The 26,062-nt window shown below is 36.1% G+C and overlaps 1 protein-coding gene across 2 annotated transcripts in view; it reads right to left on the bottom strand.

Moving 5' to 3' along the window:
- The window catches only part of DPP10 (dipeptidyl peptidase like 10), a 747,248-nt gene that overhangs the window by 301,958 nt on the left and 419,228 nt on the right, over positions 1-26,062 (bottom strand). Inside the window, exons 6-7 of one of the 2 annotated variants that reach the window (XM_081579274.1) lie at positions 17,264-17,296; positions 9,914-9,939 (exon numbers count right to left, since the gene is read on the bottom strand). The exons of the other annotated variant lie outside the window; for it this stretch is intronic. Coding sequence (XP_081435400.1) covers positions 9,914-9,939; positions 17,264-17,296 — 59 coding nt within the window. The remainder of the gene's footprint in view (positions 1-9,913; positions 9,940-17,263; positions 17,297-26,062) is intronic. 2 annotated transcript variants of the gene reach the window in all.

The following is a 26,062-nucleotide window of genomic DNA, read 5'->3' as shown; positions in this document are numbered from 1 at the left end:
ATATTCCCATCTGAATGCAGAGTTCCAAAGAATAGCAAGGAGAGATAAGAAAGCCTTCCTCAGGGATTAGTGCAAAGAAATAGAGGAAGACAACAGATTGGGAAAGACTAGAGATCTCTTCAAGAAAATTAGAGATACCAAAGGAACACTTCATGCAAAGATAGGCTCGATAAAGGACAGAAATGGTATGGACCTAACAGAAGCAGAAGATATTAAGAAGAGGTGGCAAGAATACACAGAAGAACTGTACAAAAAATATCTTCATGAGTCAGATAATCACGATGGTGTGATCACTCACCTAGAGCCAGACATCCTGGAATGTGAAGTCAAGTGGGCCTTAGAAAGCATCACTATGAACAAAGCTAGTGGAGGTGATGGAACTCCAGTTGAGCTATTTCAAATCCTCAAAGGTGACGCTGTGAAAGTGCTGCACTCGATATGCCAGCAAATCTGGAAAACTCAGCAGTGGCCACAGGACTGGAAAAGGTCAGTTTTCGTTCCAATCCCAAAGAAAGGCAATGCCAAAGAATGCTCAAACTACTGCACAATTGCACTCATCTCACATGCTAGTAAAGTAATGCTCAAAATTCTCCAAGCCAGGCTTCAGCAATACGTGAACCGTGAACTTCCAGATGTTCAAGCTGGTTTTAGAAAAGGCAGAGGAACCAGAGATCAAATTGCCAATATCCACTGGATCATCGAAAAAGCAAGAGAGTTCCAGACAAACATCTATTTCTGCTTTATTGACTATGCCAAAGCCTTGACTGTGTGGATCACAATAAACAATGGAAAATTCTGAAAGAGATGGGAATACCAGAACATCTTACCTGTCTCTTGAGAAACCTGTATGCAGGTCAGGAAGCAACAGTTAGAACTGGACATGGAACAACAGACTGGTTCCCAATAGGAAAAGGAGTACATCGAGGCTGTATATTGTCACCCTGCTTATTTAACTTATATGCAGAGTACATCATGAGAAACGCTGGGCTGGAAGAAACACAAGCTGAAATCAAGATTGCCAGGAGAAATATCAATAACCTCAGATATGCGGATGACACCACCCTTATGGCAGAAAGTGAAGAAGAACTAAAGAGCCTCTTGATGAAGGTGAAAGAAGAGAGTGAAAAAGTTGGCTTAAAGCTCAACATTCAGAAAACTAAGATCATGGCATCTGGTCCCATCACTTCATGGGAAATATATGGGGAAACAGTGGAAACAGTGTCAGACTTTATTTTTGGGGGCTCCAGAATCACTGCTGATGGTGACTGCAGCCATGAAATTAAAAGCCCCTTACTCCTTGGAAGGAAGGTTATGGCCAACCTAGATAGCATATTTAAAAGCAGAGACATTACTTTGCCAACAAAAGACCGTCTAGTCAAGGCTATGGTTTTTCCAGTGGTCATGTATGGATGTGAGAGTTGGATGGTGAAGAAAGCTGAGCGCCGCAGAATTGATGCTTTTGAACTGTGGTGTTGGAGAGGACTCTTGAGAGTCTCTTGGACTGCAAGGAGACCCAATCAATCCATCCTAAAAGAGATCAATCCTGGGTGTTCATTGGAGGGTCTGATGTTGAAGCTGAAACTCCAATAATTTGGCCACCTCATGCAAAGGGTTGACTCATTGGAAAAGACTCTAATGCTGGGTAGGATTCAGGTGGGAGGCGAAGGGGATGACAGAGGATGAGATGGTTGGATGGCATCACCGACTCAATGGACATGGGTTTGGGTAGACTCCGGGAGTTGGTGATGGACAGAGAGGCCTGGCGTGCTGCAATTCATGGGGTCGCAAAGAGTCGGGCATGACTGAGCGACTGAACTGAACTGATATAATAATCACTGTAGTCATATATTCTATATGACTTAGGGAGGTAAGTGTTTTTCAGGCTGTGGCATATAAACTTCAGAATCCCTTGGTTATTTGTTAAAAATATACATCATTGAGGTGGCCAAGATGGCAGAGTAAGAAGACTCTGTGTTCGCATCCTCCCACAAGAATACCAAAATTACATTTCTACAGAGCAACTGTTGATAAGAATGACCTAAAGACTAGCAGAAAATTTTTTTCAAGAACTAAAGATAAAGAAGGAACCACAATGAGATGGGTTAGAGGTGTGGAGATACCAGAAAGTCAAGGACCACACTCTTGGGTGGACAACCAACCAAAAGGATGATAATGACAGTTGTAGAGATTCTCCTCAAGGAGTGAGGGGTCTGAGCTCCAAATCAGGCTCCCAACCTGCTGTCCTACACCAGGAATACAAACACTTAGAACGTCTGGCTTTAAAGGCCAGAGGCGCTTGCATACAAGAGATGCAGGAGGCTGTAGGAAACAGAGGTTCTAACCTTAAAGCGTTAATGCAAAAACTCACACTCTCTAAGATCTCGTGTAGAGACAGTAAATTGAAAAGATCCTGGATCATACCCACTCATTGTTTTAGGAGAGTCTCTTAGAGATGGGAGGTAAATGGCATACCCCTGCAAAAATAGATGTTGTTGGCAGCCATTTTGTAGAGCTTGTTCTAACATGAGGACACTGATGTTGGAAAGGATCCTCTCATTTTGGAGTCCTCTCACTAATCTATCAGTTCTAGGGGCTTATGTGCCCACCAATCAGAAATAAGGAATAAGTAAGAAATAGCCCCAGGAACCCTAGAGCCCCATCGCTAGCTGTCACAGGACCCGTGACCATCTACCAGTAGGCAAGCACTAGCCCTGGGACTCTCTGGGCTAGGAGGTGAACTGTTCTGGGACCCAGTCCCACCCTCAAGTGGGCTAGTAGCCACTGTATGAGGCAGGACTTGGCAGCCAAGCAGATCAAGGTAAGCCCTGCTTTCCAGCTCACCTATATTAGTTGGTCCTGCCACAACAGAAAGGACCACACAATCTACTTTGGAACTTCTCCTAGAGCACAGAGTTCTGGTGACCAGATGAGAATGTGCTGCTGGGACCAATAAATAGGCTGTATCTTATACAAGGTCACTTCCCCAAGATTACGAGGCCCTCATACCTAATACATACAAATAAAAACAGAGAGATAAGGAAAAAATTAGGCTACAGAGGAATATGTTCCAAGTGAAGGAACAAAATAAAACACCAGAAGAAGAAATAGGTGACATAAAGTTAAGCAATGTACTCAACAAGAAGTTTATGATAATGATCATAAATATACTCAACAAACTCCAGGGAAGAATGGATGGACACAGTGAGAATTTTAACAAAAAATTAGAAAACATAAAGAACCAAACAGAAGCAAATTATAACACAATAATGGAAATAAAGAATACTAGAAAAAAATCCACAGAAAACTAGATGATATGGAGGAATGGATCAGTGAACTGGAACACAGAGTTATGGAAATCACTCAAACTGAATAGAAAAAAAAAAAGAGAGAAAAGGAATTTTAAAATTAGTATAGTTTAAGAGATCTCTGATACAACATCAAGTATATGAACATTTGTGTTACGTGGTCCTGGAAGGCAAAGAGAAAGGGGCATAAAACTTTCTTGAAGAAATAATAGCTAAAAATATCTCTAACTTGAGAATGGAACCTGATATCCAGATCTGGGAGTAGCAAAGAGACCCTATCAGCATCAACTCAAAGAGGTCTACACCAAGACATACTGTAATTTAGAATGACAAAAATTAAAGATGAAAATAGAATCTTAAGAACAAGAGAAAAGCAACTAGTCAAGTACAAGGCACTCCTATATGTCAATCAACTTTTCAGAAGAAACTATGCAGTCCAAAATGGAGTGGCAAGATATATTTAAATTGATGAAAAAAGAAACAAACAAAACTATAGTCAAGAATATTCTATCTGGCAAGGTTATCATTCACATTTGAAGGAAAGATAAATATTTTACAGATAGTAAAAGCTAAAAGAGTACAGAATCACTAAACCAGCTTTAACAAGAAATGTTAAACAGACTTATCTGAGTAAGAAGGAAAAGAACACAACTAGAAATATACAAATTATAAAAGAAAAAAACTCACAATAGCAAAGGTAAATATACAGCAAAGGTAGAATAAACCACTTAAAAGACAGTAGAAAAGTTTAAAAATAAAAGAAGCAAAATAATCTATATCCACAATAAGTAGTTAAGGGATACATAAGATAAAAAGGTAAAATACATCAAAAAGTTAAATATTAGTGAAGAATAAAACTGCAGGGTTCTTAGAACATTTCTGAACTCATTTTTTGAGACCAGTTTCACCCTGCCCCAAAACAGACAAAGACATCACAAAAAAGGAAATTGCAGGCACAGAGATTGCAGGTAAACATAGATGTAAACAAATCCTCAACAAAATACTAGCAAACTGAATTTAACAGTACATTACATGGAGCATGGTCATGGTCAATTAAGATTTATCTCAGGAATACAAGGATGCTTCAATATCTGCAAATGATCCAATGTGATGTACAACAATAACAAATTGAAGAATAAAAATCATATGATGATCTAAATTGAAAGAATTCTTTGGCAAAATTCAATATTCATTTATTATAAAACTCTGAACAATGCGAGTTTAGAGGGAACCTACCTTAACAAATAAAGACCATGTATACTCAATACTGAAAAGCTTAAAGTCAAAAATAAAACAAGGATGCCCACTCTCACCCATTTCTATGTAACACAGAACTGGAAATCCTAGATACAGTAATTGGATAATAAAAAGAAATAAAAGGAATCCAAATTAGAAAGGAATAAGGAAAATGGTAACTGTTTGCAGATGATCTGATACTATATAGAAAATTCCAAAGATGACACCAAATAACAACTATGGCTAATAAATGAGTTCAGTAAAATTACAAAATCTGTTGTGTTTATATATACTAACAATGAAGTGTCAGAAAAAGAAATTTTTTAAAAATCTCATTTATAATTCCATTAATAAAGAATAAAATATCTACAAACAAATATTACCAAGTAAAAGACCTCTTCTCTGAAAACTATAGTGTACTGAAAAAAGAAATTGAAGATAATGCAAACAAATGGAAACATACATCATTCTTATGGTTTGGAAAAAGTACATATTTAGCACAATCCCTATCAAGATACCAATAGCAATTTTTCACAGAACAAGAATAAATATTCTAAAAATAGTGTGAAAACACAGAAGACCCCTACTAGTCAAAACAATCTTGGGAAGAAGAACAAGGTGAAGGTTATCTCATTTCCTGATTTAAAACTATACTACAAAGCTACAGTAATCAAAACAACATGGTACTGGCACAAAAACAGTCATACATATCAATGGAACAGAATAAAGCCCAGAAATAAATCCTCAATAATATTGGTCCATTAATTTACAACAAAGGAGTCACAAATATACAGTGGAGAAAAGACAGATTCTTTAACAGATGGTGCTGAGAAAACTGGACAGCTACATACAAAATAATCACATTGGACTACTTTTTCATCCCGTATAAAAAACTAAATTCAAAATAGACTAAAAATTACATGTCAGGTCTGAGACTAAAAAATTTCTAGAAGAAAACACAGGCAGAAGATCCTCTGACATCTGCCTTAGCAATATTTCTTTAGATATCACTCTTTAGGCAAGGGAAACAAAAGCAAAAAATGAGGAAATGGGACTGTATCTAATTTAAAAGTTTTTGCACAGAAAGAAAAGCTATCACAACTGAAAAGTAGCCTGCTGAATGAGAAAATCTATTTTACAAACAGTATATTCAGTAATAGGCTAATACATGATACAAAACATGCAAAGAACTCATATAACTCAATGTCAAAAAAATAAGATTAAAAAATGAACTGAGGACTTTAACAGACATTTTTGCAAGATATACAGATGGCCAACTGATACATGAAAAAATTCTCAATATAACTAATAATTTAGGAAAATGCAAATTGAAACCACAATAAGATATCACCTCACACCTATTAGAATTGCTGTTATATAAAAAAAAGGTAACTAATAACAACTGTCAGTGAGGAGGGGATCACTTTTACACTGTAGATGAAACATAAATTGGTAAAGCCAATGGAGTTTCCTCAAAAAATTATATTAAAAAGAACTACCAAAGATTTAGCAATTCCACTTCTGGAATTTTATTCAAAGTCAACAAAGACATTGATTGGAAAAGATATATGTACCCTTGTTTTCACTGCAGCATTGTTTAAAATAGCCAAGATATGGAAACTACTGAAGTTTTTATTCATAGATGAATGATAAAAATATGATATATATTTTATATGTATATGTACATATATACGGACTATTAGAATCATATGAAAGAATAAAATCTTGCCATTTGCTATAACATGAGTGAGTGAGTGAGTGACAGTCACTCAGTCATGCATGACTCTGCAACCCCATGGACTGTAGCCTGCCAGGCTCCTCTGTCCATGGAATTCTCAAGGCAAGAATACTAGAGTGGGTTGCCATTTCCTTTCCCATGCAACAACATGTATGGACTTTATTACACTAAAAGAAATAAATCAGACAGAGATAGACAAATACCATATGGTTTCACTTACATGTAGAATCTAAAACAAGACAAATGAACATATATAACATCAATAACAGACTCAAATACACAAAAGAGAAACTGGTGGTTGCTAGTTAGGAGGGAGGTGGAGGTATAAGTGAAATGTGTGAGGGAGATTAAGAGACAGAAGCTCCCAGTTACAAAGTAAATGATTCATACGAATCAAATACACATTATGGGGAATATAGCCAACAACATTGTAAAAAATAAAAATGGTTGTGAAAAAATACAACATAAAGTTTGAAAACACACATGCGCATGCGCACACACACACACACACACACACACACACACATATACACACACACCCAATGCACATTCCTAATTACCTATCTACTGAATCATAATATCTGAGACTAGGACCACCATTTTTAGCCAAACCCTGAATGTAACTTGAAAATCTGACTGGTAATTCTCATAACAGTTACTCATAGAATCTAGTCAATAAAGACAGACATTCTCATAATGTACAAAGCTTTTGTCTCTCATTGCACAAAATTATCTGTGCAACTTCTAGTTCATATGCCATAGTACAAGGAAATGATTCACTGAGATCTCCCTTAAGAGACCATGCAGAGTAGTCCCATCTGCTGGTCTGCTGGAATCACTATTAAGTTTGCACTGGAGGCTCAGAGAGTAAAGAATCAGCACACAATGCGGGAGGCCCAAGTTAGATCCCTGGATTGGGTAGATCCCCTGGAGAAGCAAATGGCTACCCACTCCAGTATTCTTGCCTGGAGAATTCCATGGACAGAGGAGCCTGGTGGGTTGTAGTCAATGGGGTTGCAAAGAGTTGGACATGACTGAGTGACTAACACTTTCACTTTCACATGTTCCTGAGGGCTGCTCTCAGGAAGATGCAAGTGCAAGCCTATTCCTGCAGGATGTAGAATTCTCTGAAGGGCAGCTTTGGCTTAAGAGATTGCTAAAATAGTCCTGTCTGAAAATTTCTTATGTCCTCTATATAGTCTGAGACACTTCCTTCCCTGCCCTTTTCCTTTCACATATGTCAAATTTGAGCTCTGTACCTCTGATCTTTCATGTTTTTCTTTTTCAAGTTTTTCCTTAATAAATCTCTTGCATGTCTAATTCCATCTTGGGTCTGCTTCTTGAAGGCACACACATGTATAAACACACACATACAATATAATATATTGATTTATATAAAAATATATAAAGTATACAAAATGATGTCTTATAAAGTACATATAATTTCCTTTAAGAAACTTGTCCAAGATTCCCCAGGTACTAAGTGATGGACATTAAAAACAAACCCCATAATATCTGACTTCTCAATCTCCAAATCCATTCTTTTTCTCTAGATGATGTTGCTTCCTCTTTTGGAGCATAATCCTGCATTTAAGTTGACAATTGAAAACTTCACAGTAAATAAAATCTCAGGAGACCTCTCAGCCCCTGAAAGTGGTTTCCTAAGTATAAGCCTCTGCATTTTAGAATCAGTGACAAATAGGAGTAGGCCATTTTGTTTTCAGTCTGACCTTGATCCATTTTTCTTCACCAAAGGTCTTATAATCCATGATCGATCTGTGCCCTCTAGAACACTTAGAAAAATATTCTAGGTATCACTGAGTATTTCTACAATATGTGCACAAATCTTAAATCCAGTTCAACAGATTATTGAAAATTATACCCCAACAAAAGGAGGTTATTATGGAATTTAGAAGGATAATTGTGAGAAGTCAGGTTTAGAGTAAAAGGGAAGATTCTGAATGAGGCAGTCCTTCAGCTGGTAATTTCTATAGAGGTGACAAGAAAAGTTCTTGATGGAAAAACCGTCAATGATGGATAATTCTATGATTGTCTTATGCAGAATCAAAATGACAGCTGGTTTGGTGATATATTGTAAAAGATGATTCAATTTCTTTATACAGAAATCTCTCATTTTTTTTTCCTCTTCATGACTGACATGCTGAAAAAATGTGAAGTTACTAGAACTCTTTTGACAGCCATTACATCAAGAAATTAAGTACACACACACATAAATATACACATATCCTTAATATGGTGAAGTATAACTCATAATATGATACAATTTATTGTTTATAGAATTTCTGGAGTACTTCCAAATTGCAATTGTAAAGCCATGAGTTTTCATGGTTTACTAAGCAAGGTGAAAATATAATGGTCATTGCAGTCAGAAAAAGATATTTGTTTAAATCTTGAGTTTACCAGTGTCTGTGGCCTTGGGCAAATGACACATTTTATTATGCTCACCTGAAAATGGCATAAAATTGTTTCTATCACAAGACTGTGTAAGCTGTACATTTTATAACTTCATCATGGTATATAAAGTGGTGTGTATACACATCACAATGTATAAACAGAAAGCTGTTCTATCAATTTTGACCCATTCCAGGCATTGAAAGTAGCTCTAAAGTGCTTTTGTTACCTTGAAGGAGAAAACAATAGATTTTAGCACCTTGATTAAATTAATTTAGCCAGAATGTCCTTGTAGAAATGACTGTGGGATACATTACATTTTTATTTTTTAAAAAGACAATATGAGAATATATAGAATGAATGCATGAAAGTGAGCACTAATTAAACTCATTTTTAAGAGCAGAAAAATTCTGATAGTACTTTTATTTGGTGCACAATTCAGATTTTGATATTGCAGTCACTGTTAATGACGCACATTTTTAAATGTAATGACACCTCTTTTCTCGCCTTCTAGCTAATTTTCTTATCTTTCCCAGAATCGTATTAGTGCTGTAAAGAGTATTAGTCAATTAATCAAAGTTTTCTCATCTTCTGTACAACTGAGTTAAGATTATAAAAGAAACAACCTAGAAGTTAACCTTTTAACTTAATCTTTAACTTAGGTTATGCTTTGTACTCAAAAAAAACTCTTCCTGTTTCAAAGAAGTATAAAGATTCTGAAGGTTCTCAAGTGGATTAGAATTGACATGTACACCCTACATGTATAAAATAGCTAGTGGGAACCTGCTATAAAGCACAGAAAGCTCAGCTCATTGCTCTGTGATGACCTAGATAGGTAGGGTGGGGAGGGGTGGGAGGAAGGTCCAAGAGAGAGGGAATATATGTAAACCTATAGATGATTCACTTCATTGTACAGCAGAAACTAACACAATTACACTCCAATGGGGGAAAAAAATGAAGATGAAATGATTGAATGGTATCACTGACTCAATGGACATGAGTTTGTGCAAACTTCAGGATATAGTGAAGGAAAGCCTGGCATGCTGCAGTTCATGAGGTTGCAAAGAGTTGGGCATGAATTAGCAACTGAACAACAACAACAACCAGTTAGTGCATGCTACTGATGATGTCTTGGAAATACATATATACTCTGGCAACATATTTGAAGAAACTAGAAGCTACAGAGAAATCTTCCCCAGGTAACCCCATCCCCTCTCCACACCCCCTGCAAACAAATTGCATATCAGGCTTCCAAACAGCATTTTTGCTATTTCCTTAAGTGTTAATATGTAAGAAAGTAGGAAGAGATCAAGAATGAGTTAGGGGGGTATGATTTTTAGATAAGACAAAGGAACATAATCATGTGTTCACAATCTCTAGAGAACAGAAAATAAGACAGGAAGCAGTGCCTTTGAGAAGACTTATTTCTGCCTCTGATTTTTAGTTTGGGTATAAATTCCCTCATTAATGTTGGTATCAAACATCAGTTACCAAAATAAGGGCAGTAGGAATGAGATACTGATGTCCTGTCACAGTCACCTTCTTCTCTCTGTTACAGAGGCATGAAAATCTGGGTATCTGCACAGGAATTAGGCTTTTTTTCCTAGCACTCATAAGGAGTTGAAGAGAGAGATAGAGATACCTCTGTATTAGAAATGAATGTTTCTGGAAAGAACTCCAACAGAATGTTCAATCCAATAGGTAGTGGGTGATTTATACAGTAAAATAGGTAAATTTGAACAAGAGGCAGAGATTATAATACCAACCAGGGAAGTGATTTTAATGATTTCATGCAAAAGAGGAAGCTTGTATTTTTTTTTTCATTTAAAGATATTTCATAAAAATGGTTAAATATAAATAAGGCCTCACAGAACAGCTTCCTGGATTCTAGTTTCTTTGTATAAAACTCTTTATGTGCTTGAGTGTGTATGTTGCTAAGAAGAAAGAAGATTCAGGAAGGACTCATGAGGAACCATTTGCGCATACTCAGTCATTCAGTTGTGTCTGACTTTTTTGCGGCCCTGTGGACTGCAGCCCACCAGGCTCCTCTGTCCGTGGAATTGTCCCAGTTTCTCCCAGCAAGAATACTGGAGTGGGTTACTATTTCTTCCTCCAGGGGATTTTCCGACCAAGGGATCAAATCTGCATCTCCTGCATCTCCTGCATTGCAGGTGGATTCTTTACCACTGAACCACTGGGGAAGTCATTAGTAACAGTTATCTCTGGGGTGTGAGATTACATTAAATATCTGAGATCAGGTTTGATTTATGAACGTAGTATAGACGGAGTCTACTCTGACCAATACATGTAGTAATTGAGGGCTGGGAACATACGTATTTAATATATTTATTTCATCTTCCCATCACACAGTAGGTGCTCAAATTGCTATTGCCCAAGAACAAATATTAGTCTTTACTATACTTGTAAGCTTAGGGAGTAACATTTCTGGTGGGGTCTTTTTCAAAAATAATAAATGACTATCTTAGTGGTGAAAAAATGATAATGTAACTGAAAATGTAATGAAACTTGATTCTCTTGTTACCATTTGCTTTCGTTGTGGTAAACTCATGTGAGGGCACATTCATGATTTAAATTCTATTTTCTCATGTCTGATAAAAATTTCAGCAATTTTAACTCCCTAAGTTGTGCCAAAGGTCACATCAAAATTTTATGTAGGGGGCATAGTAAGTTGCACAGAATAACACTAAATAACCAGTGGCCTTAAACCAAGATAAAGTTTTTCAGTTAATATATTTAGGGACCTGGAGGAAGCTGCTCATTTGTTATGTGCATGTGTGTGTGTGTGTGTGTGTTTGTGTGTGTGTGTGTGTGTGTGTGTGTGTGTGTGTGTCTGAGAGTGAGAGAGACAGAGAGAAATAAAGAGATATCAGAACAGAAAAACTAATCTGGATCTGGTTCTCTCTATTCACTCCACCTGAAACACTGAATAATTTAGTTTGCAGTATGTTATTTAGGGAGTTGCTTGAATGGCATAATAAAAATCATCTAAGGAAAAGCACACCGCAGCATAATTTTTTGAGCCAAAAGAGCATCTGAGAGGGCATCTTCCTGGCACGGTCCCAATCATGTGCTTATGGGGTGGTCTATATGAAAGAATTAGAATAGATCATTTTGCTAGAAAGCTCATAGTACAAAGTGAAATACACCATTTGTTTTGTAAATACTAACTTCGATTTACTCAATAATATATTCAATCAATGTCTTCATACAATTAGGATCCTTTCATTTCTTTCTATATGAAGCTTGTGCAAATGTATGATACTCAACGATCAAAATATTTCATGTTAATATGCCATTCTATTTATACATTCAAAGTTAAAATGAAAAAGAAATTTTTTGAGGAAGAACTATAAGTGTATACAATTACAGATTTGAAAATAATTTATTAATGTTTATATCCTTTTTAATCATGAAAACAGTGATAATTCCAATTTAAAAATATAATTTATAGTGGCTTCATATTATTTAGATGAGTAAGAAGAGCTATGTAGAAAGAGATAGTCTGAATTTGAATATAAAAATTCATGGTAATGTTTATATCCTGTGATTTCATAATTTATATCAAGTATATCAAGCCTATGGTATCCACAGGATATGCTTTTGAAAGTCAAATGACTATATACTTATTTATAAAATGATAAAATCTGGATAACATGAATAATTCAAAAGTGCACATGGAAATGTTCACATTAAATTTATCTGAATCGCTTTTGCAATAGTGAATTCTCTTTAAATCCATTCATTCCTTAGCCAGACAACCATAACTATATGAAGGTTTTGATCTAAGTCCTCTATTCTCTTTACATCTTTTGATTCATCACAGCTGGGTCAACCTAGTTTCAAATTTCAGGCCATAAATATAGGAATTTAAAGTATAAGTAAATTTTTTTCATATATTATGTAATCTCATCTTGCCTAAAATCAAAGGAAAAGGAATGTTTTAAAAAGATAGAAGTAATAAAGAAATTTTGATCTCTTTCCAGCCTTGTCTTTCTGCTTAATACATTCTTTAACACCATCCCAGTCTGGAAAACACAATCTTGAATTTTGTGAACTAATAATATATTTTATCAATGATTATTCAATTTGCAGCACAGAATATGGAAATGAGGAGGAGACAGCTGTGTAGATATTGATCAAAATTTGTCACACAAGACTTCTATGCACCCAATCAATTTCAAAGGACAAAGATGCTGTTTAAAATTATTTTTTCCCCTGAATTTATTATACCCTAAAATGATACCACCTTAGAAAATCTTCCACCTCCCTCAACATACGTATCACTTGCCAAGGTCAACTGAAACCCAGAATAAGAGATGAAAAGTCTTCAGAATGAACAACTCAGTGGCCTCATCTATCAGAAAATATTGATTGGTTTGATAATAATTCTGTTAGTGTGAGACAATGGTTATTTTGGAAGCAGCCTTTCTAAAGTACAAGACAAAATTTATAGTGAAGTTCTTTGAAGTTGATTGGGGGCACAGAAGCCTTGTGTGACAAATTTTGATCAATGTCTACACAGCTGTCTCCTTCTCATTTCCATATGCTGTGCTAAGGAAATTCTAGGAGGCAACAATCTTGGGGAGGGCAAACCCTATGTTATCCTGAGGGGACAAATTATGATTTTTTTCTAAATGAATCATTATAATTCATTTTCTGTTGAACAGAGATGCTGCCTTAGTTAAAGTTAGCTAGTTGAGATTTCATGGACATATTTTGCTTAATTGATAAAAAGGTACAAACAGAATTGATATAGCCCTTACATTTTACTACCTTCACCTCTTTGCCTAGAGTGGATACAGGATGTCTGTTCTTATAGTAGCTATTCTATTGATATAACAATAAGGTGACATACAGGAGGAAAAAGTTAATAACATTTAGAGATGCCAGCTCAGTTATGTACAGTCACAGAACACATAACATTAGCTGACTACTTTAGGACCTCTTCTTATATGAAACTAATACAATTTTTTTTTTAGCCAACTTTATTTGGATTTGCTTTCACTTGTAGCTGCAAGCATTTCTACTTTATTCACTTTGTAATTTGTTCATCACTTCAATGATTTGTTCTTAAACTTGAAATTGATCTTATTTCATGGTGGTGGTTTAGTCGCTGTCATGTATGACTCTTGTGACCCCATGGACTGGAGCCCACCAGGCTACTCTGTCCATGGGATTTCCCACGCAATAATTCTAGAATGGGTTGCCATTTCTTTCTCCACAGGATTTTCTTGACCTGGGATCCAATCTGGGTCCTCTGTATTGCAGGCAGATTCTTTACTGAGTAAGCTAATTGAGATGCCCCATCTTATTTGATATTGAACGCCATATACTGTTTATTTTGGTCAACTCCTTTCCAAGGTTCTAATACTGATAAGTAATTGTTATATTCTGAAATGTCTATAAAAGCTTGACAGATAGTATAAATAAGTGAAGTATGCAAGAACTGAAGGAGAATGGAATCATGTACATGTATGTCCAAGTTTCTTTGCTGTCTATCTAAAACTATCACAGCATTGTTAATCAGCTATACTCCAGTATTAAAAAAAAAAAAAAAAAAAGTTAAAAAAAGAAAGAAAACAAACCTGTGGTTACCAAAGGGGATAGAGGTGAAGAGTGAGGGAGGTTACAAATAAATTAGGAGACCGAGATTAACATATACACACTACTACATATAAAGTAGATAATTAACCTATTATATAGCACAAGGAACTATACGGAATATCTTGCAATAGCTTATAAGGAAAAAAATCTGAAAAAGAACATATATGTGTGTGTATATAATTGAGTCACTTTGCTGTACACTTTAAATTAAGACAACATAATCCGCCTGCAATGCAGGAGACCTGGGTCCGATCCCTGGGTTGGGAAGACCCCTGGAGAAGGAAAAGATTACCCACTCCAGTATTCTGGCCTGGAGAATTCCATGGACTATATAGTCCATGGAGTCACAAAGAGTTGGACACGACTGAGCGACTTTTACTTCACAATAAAAGAAAACAAACAAACAAATTATGAGTACCAAGGTTAAGCAGAGAATAAGGTATCTATGAAGGCCAGTCATCATTTGCCCATGGAAATCCCATCTCAATATGCCAACATTGAAAGATCTTCCAAGTTTTTAAGAGGAAAAAAATATATGGATTTGTATGTAAAATTTCCCAGTTTCAAATGCTGACAACTAATCTGTTTTTGAACTTTTTAGTCAGTATTTCAACCAACACCATGAGGGTCAACTTAACACATCTGTGGGTGAGCAAGATTACTATTTAGGAGTTAAATTATTTAAACAAGAGGACAAGGACAATGTCTCTTTTGATATATCTGACTGTGACAAAATGATGTAATATGCAGCTTTCTTTGATTGTTGTCCTTGGTTCAAGACAATTACATAAATAGATCTTAAATTATACCAGGCCATAATAATTTCAACAGAAAGTCTGAACCAGCTGCAACCCCATATTTAGCTTTTTCACATTCCTTTAAAAAAGCTTTAAAGTTGATTTTCATTTCAACTGAGAATCTGAGAAATAAAATAGGTCATAGGCTAAGCAGATGGCTAGTGAGAGCTTCACGAAATAAACAAAAATGGGGGTCAGTTTCTGCATGAAAAGCAGTTAGAAAATGAAGTAGATATTTCTGTGATGTAAAGTGCACTAGGGACTCTGTTCATCTGTTTCAGATATGTGCTCTGCATATTCCCTTGAGTGTGGTTTCAAGAACATTCTGTATGTATTGTGTATTTCATTACAGCTGTCAGAGCAGAGAAATGTTTCTGAAGAGCAATGACAATAATGATGTTAAAGAAATTGATGTTATGAGGATGAAAAGTTCTACCTGGGCCAAAGAATCAAGTCTGCTAACTTTAGCTGTTGGATGGATATGCATATAATATATGATGACAGGTTTTGTTTATTTTTTATTCACATCTCACAATCTAACCAACTACTGATATAATTCACAACTGCGTAAAGAGTTTCTGTACTTATGTATGGTTATACCTACATGCCATTACTGACTGTAGTGGAGTTTCACTGTTGCCAAACTAGAATCTATTCTCTTTCTTTCATCTTAATAGCATTTGGACTTCCCTAAGAAAATTTTCTCTCCCACCTTTTGTATGACTGAAATGACTTACATTTCATGAGTGGGACTGGTTCCACCTAACCTGCATGGATGCACTTGCTTTCCAAATATCAAGCATTGTATCATACAAAGGATGTATGAAGGATGCTGTACTGAACATCATCCATGCCTGGATCAAAGATGACTGTGTTGTAGGAAAGGACATTACAGTTGGGAGATTAGTATATGTAAAGTCTGCAGTAAGAAGGAGTATAATACACTCAAAAATACATTTCATCAAATGCCCCTGGTGCATAGATAGTAAAGAAAGACAGTGGAGAAAGAAAAAGCCAGAGATACAGGCATAATCCAGAGTTTATGAATCACTGTAAACCTTCAAAAAGGTTGGGACTTTACCCTAATGTGGTGTCATTCACTGATTTTAATGACTGACATGGTCATATCTGCGTTTTGTTTAAGAAAGCATCTTTGTTTCCGGGTGGGGAATGAACAAGAAAGGAAGTGGGAGTCTGTGGCAGTAGGAAGACCAATCAGGAGTCTACTGTAGCAATCCAGGTGAAAGATGATAAGACATTCTGAGGAGTATGGTATTGTAGGGATATAATTAATAGATGAGGTCAAAGAGACACATAGATGCTTTGACGTCCAGAAGTCAATATGTATAAAGTATCACAGGACTAGTGGATACGTTTGTAAGATCTCAGTGATAGAAAAGGTCATCTTGAAATGAAGGGATAAGGAAAGAAGGCATGGGAGATTACATCTTTGAACTAAAGAGTAAAGGATAGATAAATTATGATAAACAGTGATGGAGGTGAGTGAACAACACCTGTGAGCACAGGTAGTAAGAAAGGAAAAGGTGAACAGTTTGAGACAGGTTAAAGTGTAACTATGCACGTTTACGACACAAAGGGACCATTAACGTAGACAGAGAAAGCAGTATCAGAAAGTCAGATCTGGGTTTATTGTATTGGCGTGATGCCTGGTTGACTTCTTTGTACATTATTCAACAGGAAGCACTGGACCATTTTCAGGAAAAGGTTTTCAGGAAATCAATTTAGCCAAACAAAGCTATGCTTTATTATTAGCATGTATCTGGAAGTAGTAGGGAAGTGATTTCTGGAGTCCCAGCTAAGGAAACCTAAGAGTTGAACATGACTTAGCTACTAAACCACAACCATAGCAAAGGAAAGGATTAAAAGGGGCCTTAGTAAGTCTTTGCAGTGGAAATGCAGAAGCATTAGGCTGATTTGTTGAACATCAAAACACAACTGGATGAGTGATGGTGACCAGAATACAAAGATAACAGAAACTTCAAGGCTGCTAGTTAGATGGGTAGTAATACTGTTAACAGAAACAGAAAAACTGAGGGAATATTATATTTTGGTAAAAGAAAAAGATAATTTTATAACTATTATAAATTAGTTACAAGATATATTGCCTTGTTTCCACAGAATCAAGTTACACTAACTGTAACTGAGATGGAAATAAATGTTATCTTCAAACGATTAGTAGTTACTTTAAAGTGCAGATTTGTTTATACTGTAGACACTTCCACCATGGCTATGTCATTTATTGATGAGTATTTTAAATGTGTCTAATTAGTAATTAAATTTGGTGCATATGGCACTTTATGCAACTGCTAGCTCCCTCCACTTTCTGCCATTAGATGGTAAATTCCTAGAGGCCAGGAATAGTGTCTTCTTTAGACTCACTAATGCTTGAATAAAAAAGGGCTTAGAGATCTGTTAAGAAAGTAGCTAAAGCTCTCCATGACATCAGTGACTTTTTGACACTGAGGTTAAAGAATATTCCCTGTGTGTTAAGTCTTTGTTTTTCTGTACTTTTGTGTCCTAATTTGTCTATTTGACAAACCCCCTTATCAACTTCTCCATGTATGTATTTTCAGCACAATGCCAGCAAAGAAGTTATGTTGACCCTGGTTAACTAAGGAATCAACGTAAGATTTTCTTTCATTTTTTGCTGATTATGCTATGAAAATTTTATTCCACTTCCCTAGTTTGTAAGAAGAACCCAAGACACAGAAGAAAACTTGCTTTAATGATCCAAGAAGACTTAAGTACCTACTGTGATTTTAAAACCATAAAAAGCAAAAGAATCAGATTAGATGTTTATAACCTTTAGCACAATTCCCTCAAATTTTCTAATATAGCTTTCTAAATTCCAGGTACTTTTGAGTTGCCTTACAATTAAATTCATTCTGGTAAATTGATATTTCTTGTTAGTTTTACTCTAGCCAATCAAGATTTTATTGTGCAAAAGTTAAAATGACTTATTTATTCAAGTACTATTTTCAAGTCTAATTGGGGTATTAAGTAAAATGCATTTGAACAATGAAACATAAAAGAAATAGATTTTATTATAATAAGTAAAACTTCTATTTCTACTCAAGACTATTAAGGGAGTGCTTTTCTTACATATAAAGAAATATAAAATTCTCCTGCTCCTCTAACATTTTTCCCTAATAAAATCATTTATAAGCCTTTTCAGAAAAGCATATCTGATGTAGACTTATGAAACAGATTTAGAAACAGCAAATGAGATAAGGCATTGTGCTTTCTTTTTAATATAAGCTACTAATATATCTTAGAAGCCTTAAATATTCTTATGTACAAAGGAACATTTTCAAAGATCTTGAAGTTCTAATAAAAATGATTTCAGTGCTATAACTCTGCAAAAACATCCTTCCAAAATGGCTTTATATGTTACAGCCAGACAGCTTTTAAAATAGTTCTCCAATTATTTAACAAAATGAAAGATGAAGAATGACCTCACTGGGAATTTTATAGTAAGTTATCATTCATGTCTTGCTTAGAGTTTTTCTGTAAGGCAATATCAGGATAGAAATGGATATGAGGTGACATTTGGTATCAGGGATAAAGGGTAGAACGCAGACCTAAAAATGAGTTAAGGAAAGAATATCAAATTACAAGGTTCTCAAAGGCTAGGGTCATAATTTCCAAGGATTTCATAATCATTTCCCATCAGGCTCATCAGATAGTAGGTCTATTAGTAAGATCTAATAATTAATGTTCATCACATGTAGATGTGATTAAGCTGCAAAGCTGCAAACAGAATAAGAGGAGCTAGGAAAGCCCTGTAGTCCTACATGATAAAATAGGTAAAACATCTGTCTTTTCCCAAGTTTTCATCCTATCAACTATACTATCCCACTTTGACAGCTCTTCCAAAGGATTTAGACATTAAGTTCCTCAAAAACACTCCCCAAGCCCTTTATAATCTGCAAAGAAAAGAGTCAAATGCAAGTAATATTGTTAGTCTTTAAGAGGTTCAATTATCGGTGTCTTCATTTTTATTCTATCCCTAAACCTATGATAAACCTAGATGACATATTACAAGCAGAGACATCACTTTGGTGACAAAGGTCCACAGAGTCAACATTATGGTTTTTCTAGTAGTCATGTACAGATGTGAGAGTTGGATCATAAAGAAGGCTGAGTGCCAAAGAACTGATGTTTTCGAATTGTGGTACTGAAGAAGACATTTGAGAATCCCTTTGGACAGCAAGGAGATCAAACCAGTCAATCCTGAAGGAAATCAGCCCTGACTATTCATTAGAAGAAATGATGCTGAAGTGCCTATACTGTAGCCACATAATGGGAAGAGCCAACTCATTGGAAAAAGATCCTGATGCTGGGAGAGATTGAGGGCAGGAGGAGAAGGGACAACAGAGGATGAGATGGTTGGACTGCATCACTGACTCAATGGACATAGGTTTGAGCAAACTATGGAACATAGTGACGGGCAGGGAAGCACACTGCAGTTCATGGGGTCGCAAAGAGTCAGACACCACTTAGCAACTGAATAGTAACAACTATATCTATATTTCATCACACCATGATTATTTAATTCATTTTAATGAGAGTAGATAACCCTGTTAGTTACCGCTGACAGCATGCAAAATAAATAAGGAATGAGGGCTTCCCAGCTGGTGCTAGTGGCAAAGAACCTGCCTGCCAATTCAGGAGACGTAAGAGATACGAGTTTTATTCCTGAGTTGGGAAAGTCCCGTGGAGGAGGAAATGGCAACCCACTCCAATATTCTTGCCTGGAAAGTCCCATGGATAGAGGAGATTGGTGGGCTACAGTCCATAGATCACAAAAAGTTGGACATGGCTGAATTGACTTAGCATGCATGCATGCAAGAATGTTGAAAAGAAAAAAAATGATCTGGATAACCATAAATGAATGAGAGGGAAGAAAATACATCTCTTAGTCCATTGCAAGGGAACCAGGAATGTATTTTACATTTTAGTTTATCCAGATTGAGTACACACCTGGAAATACAAATATAACTGCAGAATGGTCTACCTGCATGAATGAAAATACATATCAACATACATATATACACAAATATACATACTTAATATTGGATTAAAATAGCACTTTTGCTAATCAATTTTCTTAAATTTTAATGAATGAAATATTCATCTGACTGAAAATATCCAGTCAAGTATGACTTGATTGTTTTACCTCTGAGAGAAATTTTAGCGATCAATTGGGAAGGGAGAGGATGAAATCTATCAGTGTCACTGCCTCTCAGAAATAGAAAATCCAAAGAAAATGATACCATGCCCCAGAGCAAGTCTAAGAGGGTCATTCCTAAAGTTAGGGATTTCTCAGAGCTTCTGTTTGTCCCTTTTTTCCACTCCCAAATAAAGAGACTATTAATAAGGTTAAGGAGGATTAGAAAAGTCCTGAGTATCAAGCATGAGGACATGGAAGAAGGAGATCAAAATAGCAACTTTCACTGCTAATCTTAGGTCAGAAAGGGGAAAAGAGAACCTGTAGTTTCTCATGATCTTGCCAGCTCATTAGGCCCAGAGGTGCCACACAGAGGCAAACTCTCTGATAACAAATTGGCAGCTTTGCCTGATATCAAAAAGTCGTGTGCTCTTTGGAGTCTGTAAGTAACTGAGGATTTGGGAATTCATGCTTTTATTTCATCACATCTAACTTTAGGGGACTTCTCCAGTGGCTCATTGGTGAGAGGATTAACAGCCTTGGGAAGGAGAGCACAGGTCCCCAAGTGGCAGGAGGAAATAAACTCCAAGTGGCAGCCTTTTTTTGTTTTTCTTTTCTCTTCTAATCCTGTGTTATCTTGAAGACACCTGGATCTGCCTGAACTTTATCTTGAACCTTGAGCTAACCAATGCGTTTTTCTTATGGAAATATTTCCTTAAGCTATTTCAATGAAAGTATGTATTTGCTTGGAAATCTGCCTTTCTTCAAGATTCATGTCAATTGTTTTATGGCCAGAATTGTTTTACGGCCAGAGATGATTCCCCTTGTAGATGACTCTATCCCCTTTGAGATAATTCTATCTCAAAATGTATATTGTAGGAGAGGAGCCTGGTGCAACGCTCTCAGTCTTGAGGTGTTTCTTTACCTGATTAGCAGCATGCTAACAAGTATAAAATGCCTTGCTATAAACTAGCAAGGGGGCACTCTTTCTGTCCTCTTCTGATGTCTATGTAAGAAGCTTTCTCTATCCCTTTGATATTTTAATAAAACTCTGCTACACAAAAGCTCTGAGTGATCAAGCCTCATCTCTGGTTCCGGATTGAATTCCTCTTCTCCGGAGGCTACACATCCCAGTGTCATTCACTGCTCACAGCTGCAAACTTTCAGTTGTAAAAAATTCACCTGAATGCAGGAGACGCGGATTCGATCCCTAGGTCGGGAAGATCCCAGGAGGAGGGTATGCTAATCCACTCCAGAACTCTGGCTGGGAAAACCCCATGGACAGAGGAGCCTGGCGGGTTACAGTGCATGAGTCTCAAAGAGTCAGACATGACTGAAGTGACTGAGGATGCACACACACACACACACACACAAACACACAATTCAGAGACTGACAATAATTAGCAAGCAGATAAAGTTCTTCTGAATCACTTCTACATTTCACTTTCCAACATTTCTACCACACCAAGCATCTCACTGCTCTGTACACAGGCTAGAACTTTTCATAACTCTGGTTCTGTCTGTGCCTCAAGGCATCTCTCCACTTTATTTTCTTAATCCTAGACAACTCCTACCCAATCTTGAAGGTAGAGTTTTAATGTTCTTTTCTGGAAATTTTGAGCTTTCTTGCCTCTTGAAGATCAATCCTCATTCACATTTAATTCTTCCATTTATACAAACTTGCCCACTAGAGTATGAACACTTCAAACAAAAAGCAGGAATTATATTTGACTATTTTTATTCTTAATTCCTAGCACATTTCTTTATATTTAATTACTTGAAAATGAAAGAGTAGATGTATGGGAAAGCTATAATATAATTAGTATTTGAAAGGGCTTAATATACCTGTGTCTTTTAAAAACATTTTTGGAGGGAATATAATTTTTCCCTCTCCTAATGATATGGAATATTTTGAAGAATAATGTAAAAAAACCCTTGAGAATATAGAGAACCAATATCTAGGTCAAACTCTGCCATTACATGGCCTTATGTCATTTGACTTTTCTGGGCCTCAATTTCTCAGTAATGAATCAGTGTTCTAAAGTCCCTTCTAACATAAAGTCCTGTGACTTTTTGGTAACTCTCCCAGAACACCTTTCTTAACCTGGAAAAAAAGAAATAACTTGGGCAACAAACACTGAAGACAAAACTTCAGTGGATGTTCTATTTACCAAACAGAAAATATAGGATGAAATAAAGCAAATGGAAATAGTCCCAAACTATCACTAGGTCCATTTCCACCATTCAATTCACCTCTGGCAGCAGGTGAGGAACATTTTGCACCTCTTTATATGTGGAGCTACAATTTTAAGGCAGCATATGCTTTAATGTCTTATGTTACATTGTCCTTAAGTGGGAACTTGTCGGAATATACTTGGCCTAATTTAGATCTGATCCATAAAATGAACCAGACCTAAACTGAGCCAGACTGAAAAACTTCTAATCAGAGCTCTATACTTGATTGGAGAAAAGGGCTGGATAAACAGTTTTTGGATGTATGGTTAAATTTTGCACTAGAATGAATTCTGGGACAGATACCGAATAATTCCCTATGTGAACTTTACAACTTTGACCAAGTTGTCTTGTATTTCCTATTGCTTCTTTTGAGATTACACCTTCATCCCTAATTTTTAAAGATGTGAGTGTTTAGGAATTAATATAAAGTAAATGCAAAACTTGATCTCAGTGCTGAAGAACCTGCAGAAATAGCAACTGTTTATCTTCCATTATATCAATCATAAACACCTGTGTGGCAGGTAGCCCAGGATGTTTAAATGTAAAACAAGAAATTAAAACAAGAACAACCAATACCTGTAATCCCAGAAAACTGACTATATTGACAATGTTCTAAGGATTATTTAATATCCTATAAATGAACCTCATAAAGGAATTTTTATTACTGTTTTCATGACACAGTTTTATAAATACTTGCTGCTGCTGCTGCGTCGCTTCAGTCGTGTCCGACTCTGTGCGACCCCATAGACAGAAGCCCACCAGGCTCCGCTGTCCCTGGGATTCTCCAGGCAAGAACACTGGAGTGGGTTGCCATTTCCTTCTCCAATTTATAAATACTTAAAAGCACATTTTAGTTTATTTCTCAGTTTTACCACCTCACACTTTCAGGGAGAAAATAAGCATGTGAAAGATTCTGTTTCTTCAGTTTTCTTTTCTTTTATCTCCTTTACCTACACAGTAGGGAGTAAATGCTTTGAATTTTTTCAAATAATTAATTCTGTCCCCTTTATGATGTGATTATTAAATAAAAACACATTTAACATTAATATGTCACTTGCACAGCAGGAATTCAAATAAACAGAATGAAAACTTTCCCCTATTGGTTCTTGGCAGTTAGGTTTCATCTTTTAATTCCTTGTTTTATAGAAGGGATAGTAATCAGATGTTGGTGCTCATTAAAGGAATGTCTAGAATTGTTTATAGCAGTAGCCACATTTCCAAGCACGCCTGCAAGTCATAGCTTGTGTGTCTTGATGTAAGAGAAATGTATTCTTTTTTTACAGAGTGTCTACTGCTTTTTATTCCATTTTAGGTATGGTAGGAAAAATAAATGAAGGAAAAAATAGTATCTGCCCTCAGGGAGTTTATATTTGATGGTGGAAATACAGCATCACATGCTGAGGAGATAAGTGTCTAACTGAAGGAAGGAGAGAAAGTTTTCATGGAGAAGCTGGTATTTAGCTGAAATGAATGAACTACTATGTGTGTGGCTGTTTTTACCTGAGAGTTTATCATTATCAGCATATTTGTGAAGAAAAATTAGGATTGCCAGCTCTTCCCAATACCAGTTCAATTCAGAATTTGTTTATTCATTTATTGAGCTGCTTTTGAGACCTGTCAAAGAGACAAAGTAGACCCCTATTCTTTGAATGGGTGAAAGCTAACCCTTGGCTCAGCTCATACAATTTTCCAAATGGACTGGCTTTTCTGGTGAGTCCACTGAGTGTTTGACATCTAAGATGACCACAAAGAACCACAGAATGTGTCTGGTAAGACTTCACCTTCATTTTCCCTGACTTCCATGAGATTTTGCTGTGATGAAGACCATACTTTGATGGAATGCCCTTTGAATCACAGGAGATGCCATTTCTGTTCTTCCAGTAAATTCTTAAAATTCTTTTTTTTCCCTCTGAATGAGGTCTGCAGATACCAGTGGGTCATGAATAATGAAAAGGAATAGAATATATGTTCCTTCGACTTAATGACAAAATCACTTAAACAATTTGATAAAATCAGCACAAACATTTCACAAATGGAATAAAAAACTCAGCTAATCCTTTTTAAAGATAAAATTACACTCTAAAGCAAAAAGGTATTTTGTTATTATAGAGCACTGGTTTTCACTCTCATTCTTTTCAAGTTTTAAAACTAACTTCATGGAAAATCTGTTGAGTCACAGCTGTTATATAATCACTCGAGTAAAAAGGTCATTGCAGCTGTATTAATTGTGGAGGGTCTGCAGAGAATTGAGACCCCCCCCCACCCCCGTTAGCCTTGATGTCATCTTTTTCTGCTTGCTATCTCTCTCCTACTGCTCTAACCACCATGAGTTTCCTTGCTGCTCCAAACTTTTACTCAGGACCAAGGTCTTGATATTCCCTCCATCTAAGAAGCTCTTCTTCAGATAGGCACAAGAGTCTTTGCTCACATCCTTAACCGTGCGCTTAGATGTCATTTCCTTGGGAATGCCTGTACTAAACACTTTTGAAAACTTTACCCTTCTTATGGCATTTTTTTCTTCATACATGTTTTCTGCTTCATACATCTCTATGTACTACTTGGCAGTAAAAGGGAACAAACACAAAACAATTTATACGGACCTTAAGAGCATTATACTGAAAGTAAAAAAAAAAAAACTAACAGGCAAACTTAAAAGATTATATATTGTATGATTCAATTTATATACCATGCTGGAGATAATAAAATTATAGCGATGGAGAACAGTGGTCACCAAAGAGTTGAGAGGCAGAGGTGGAGGGGTGTAACCATAAAGAAGCAGCAGAAGAGATTCCCTCTGTGGTGACGGATGGGTACCCTAATTACGGTAGTGACACTGGTTATAAGCGAGAAAGTGAAACTTGCCAAAAGATGAGTGTATGCAAAATATGGTAAATCCTCAGTACTATTATTGTATAATGTTTGATAAATATACCATTCCTCGCTTTAAGAATGCATGATTGTTATGTAAGATATCGCCAAGTGAGAAGGCTTGGTGATGGGTACAGACACGTCTCTGTGCTACGTTGTAACTTCTTGTGAACCTATATTTAAAAATAAAAGTAAATAAAAATAAAAGTAAAATTTTAAGAAAATTTTCCTAGCACTCAGCGCCATCTAACATGATATATAAATTACTCATTTATTTTCATTATTCTCTTTCTTTCAGTATGTAAGCTCCATGTGGACAAGAAATTCTCATCATTTTTGTCCAGGGCTGTATCCATGATGCATAGAACAGTGCTGGGCACATAATAAACTCTCTATAAACAGGTGTTGAATAAATTTATGTTGGATGACTGTAATGTCTTACTTTGACAAAAACTATCTTAACATTGTGATTAATATCAGGACTATTGATTCTGATCTCAGGTCTGCTATTTTCTATCTAGTAGGTCTTCACCAAATCTCTTAAATGATTTATTCAATTTTCTCATCAACAATATTAACAACGCTAAAAGTTTTAATTAAAACAACACATGATAATTCAGAGGCAATAGAAGCATTATTTGAGATGAGCTTCTTG

Source organism: Giraffa tippelskirchi, chromosome 3 (assembly GCF_054371585.1).
Source record: "Giraffa tippelskirchi isolate mGirTip1 chromosome 3, T2T-mGirTip1v1.2.pri, whole genome shotgun sequence".
Classification (NCBI taxonomy): domain Eukaryota; kingdom Metazoa; phylum Chordata; class Mammalia; order Artiodactyla; family Giraffidae; genus Giraffa; species Giraffa tippelskirchi.
Note: the sequence above shows the minus strand (reverse complement) of the source record. Positions and strands in the feature narration are given on the sequence as shown.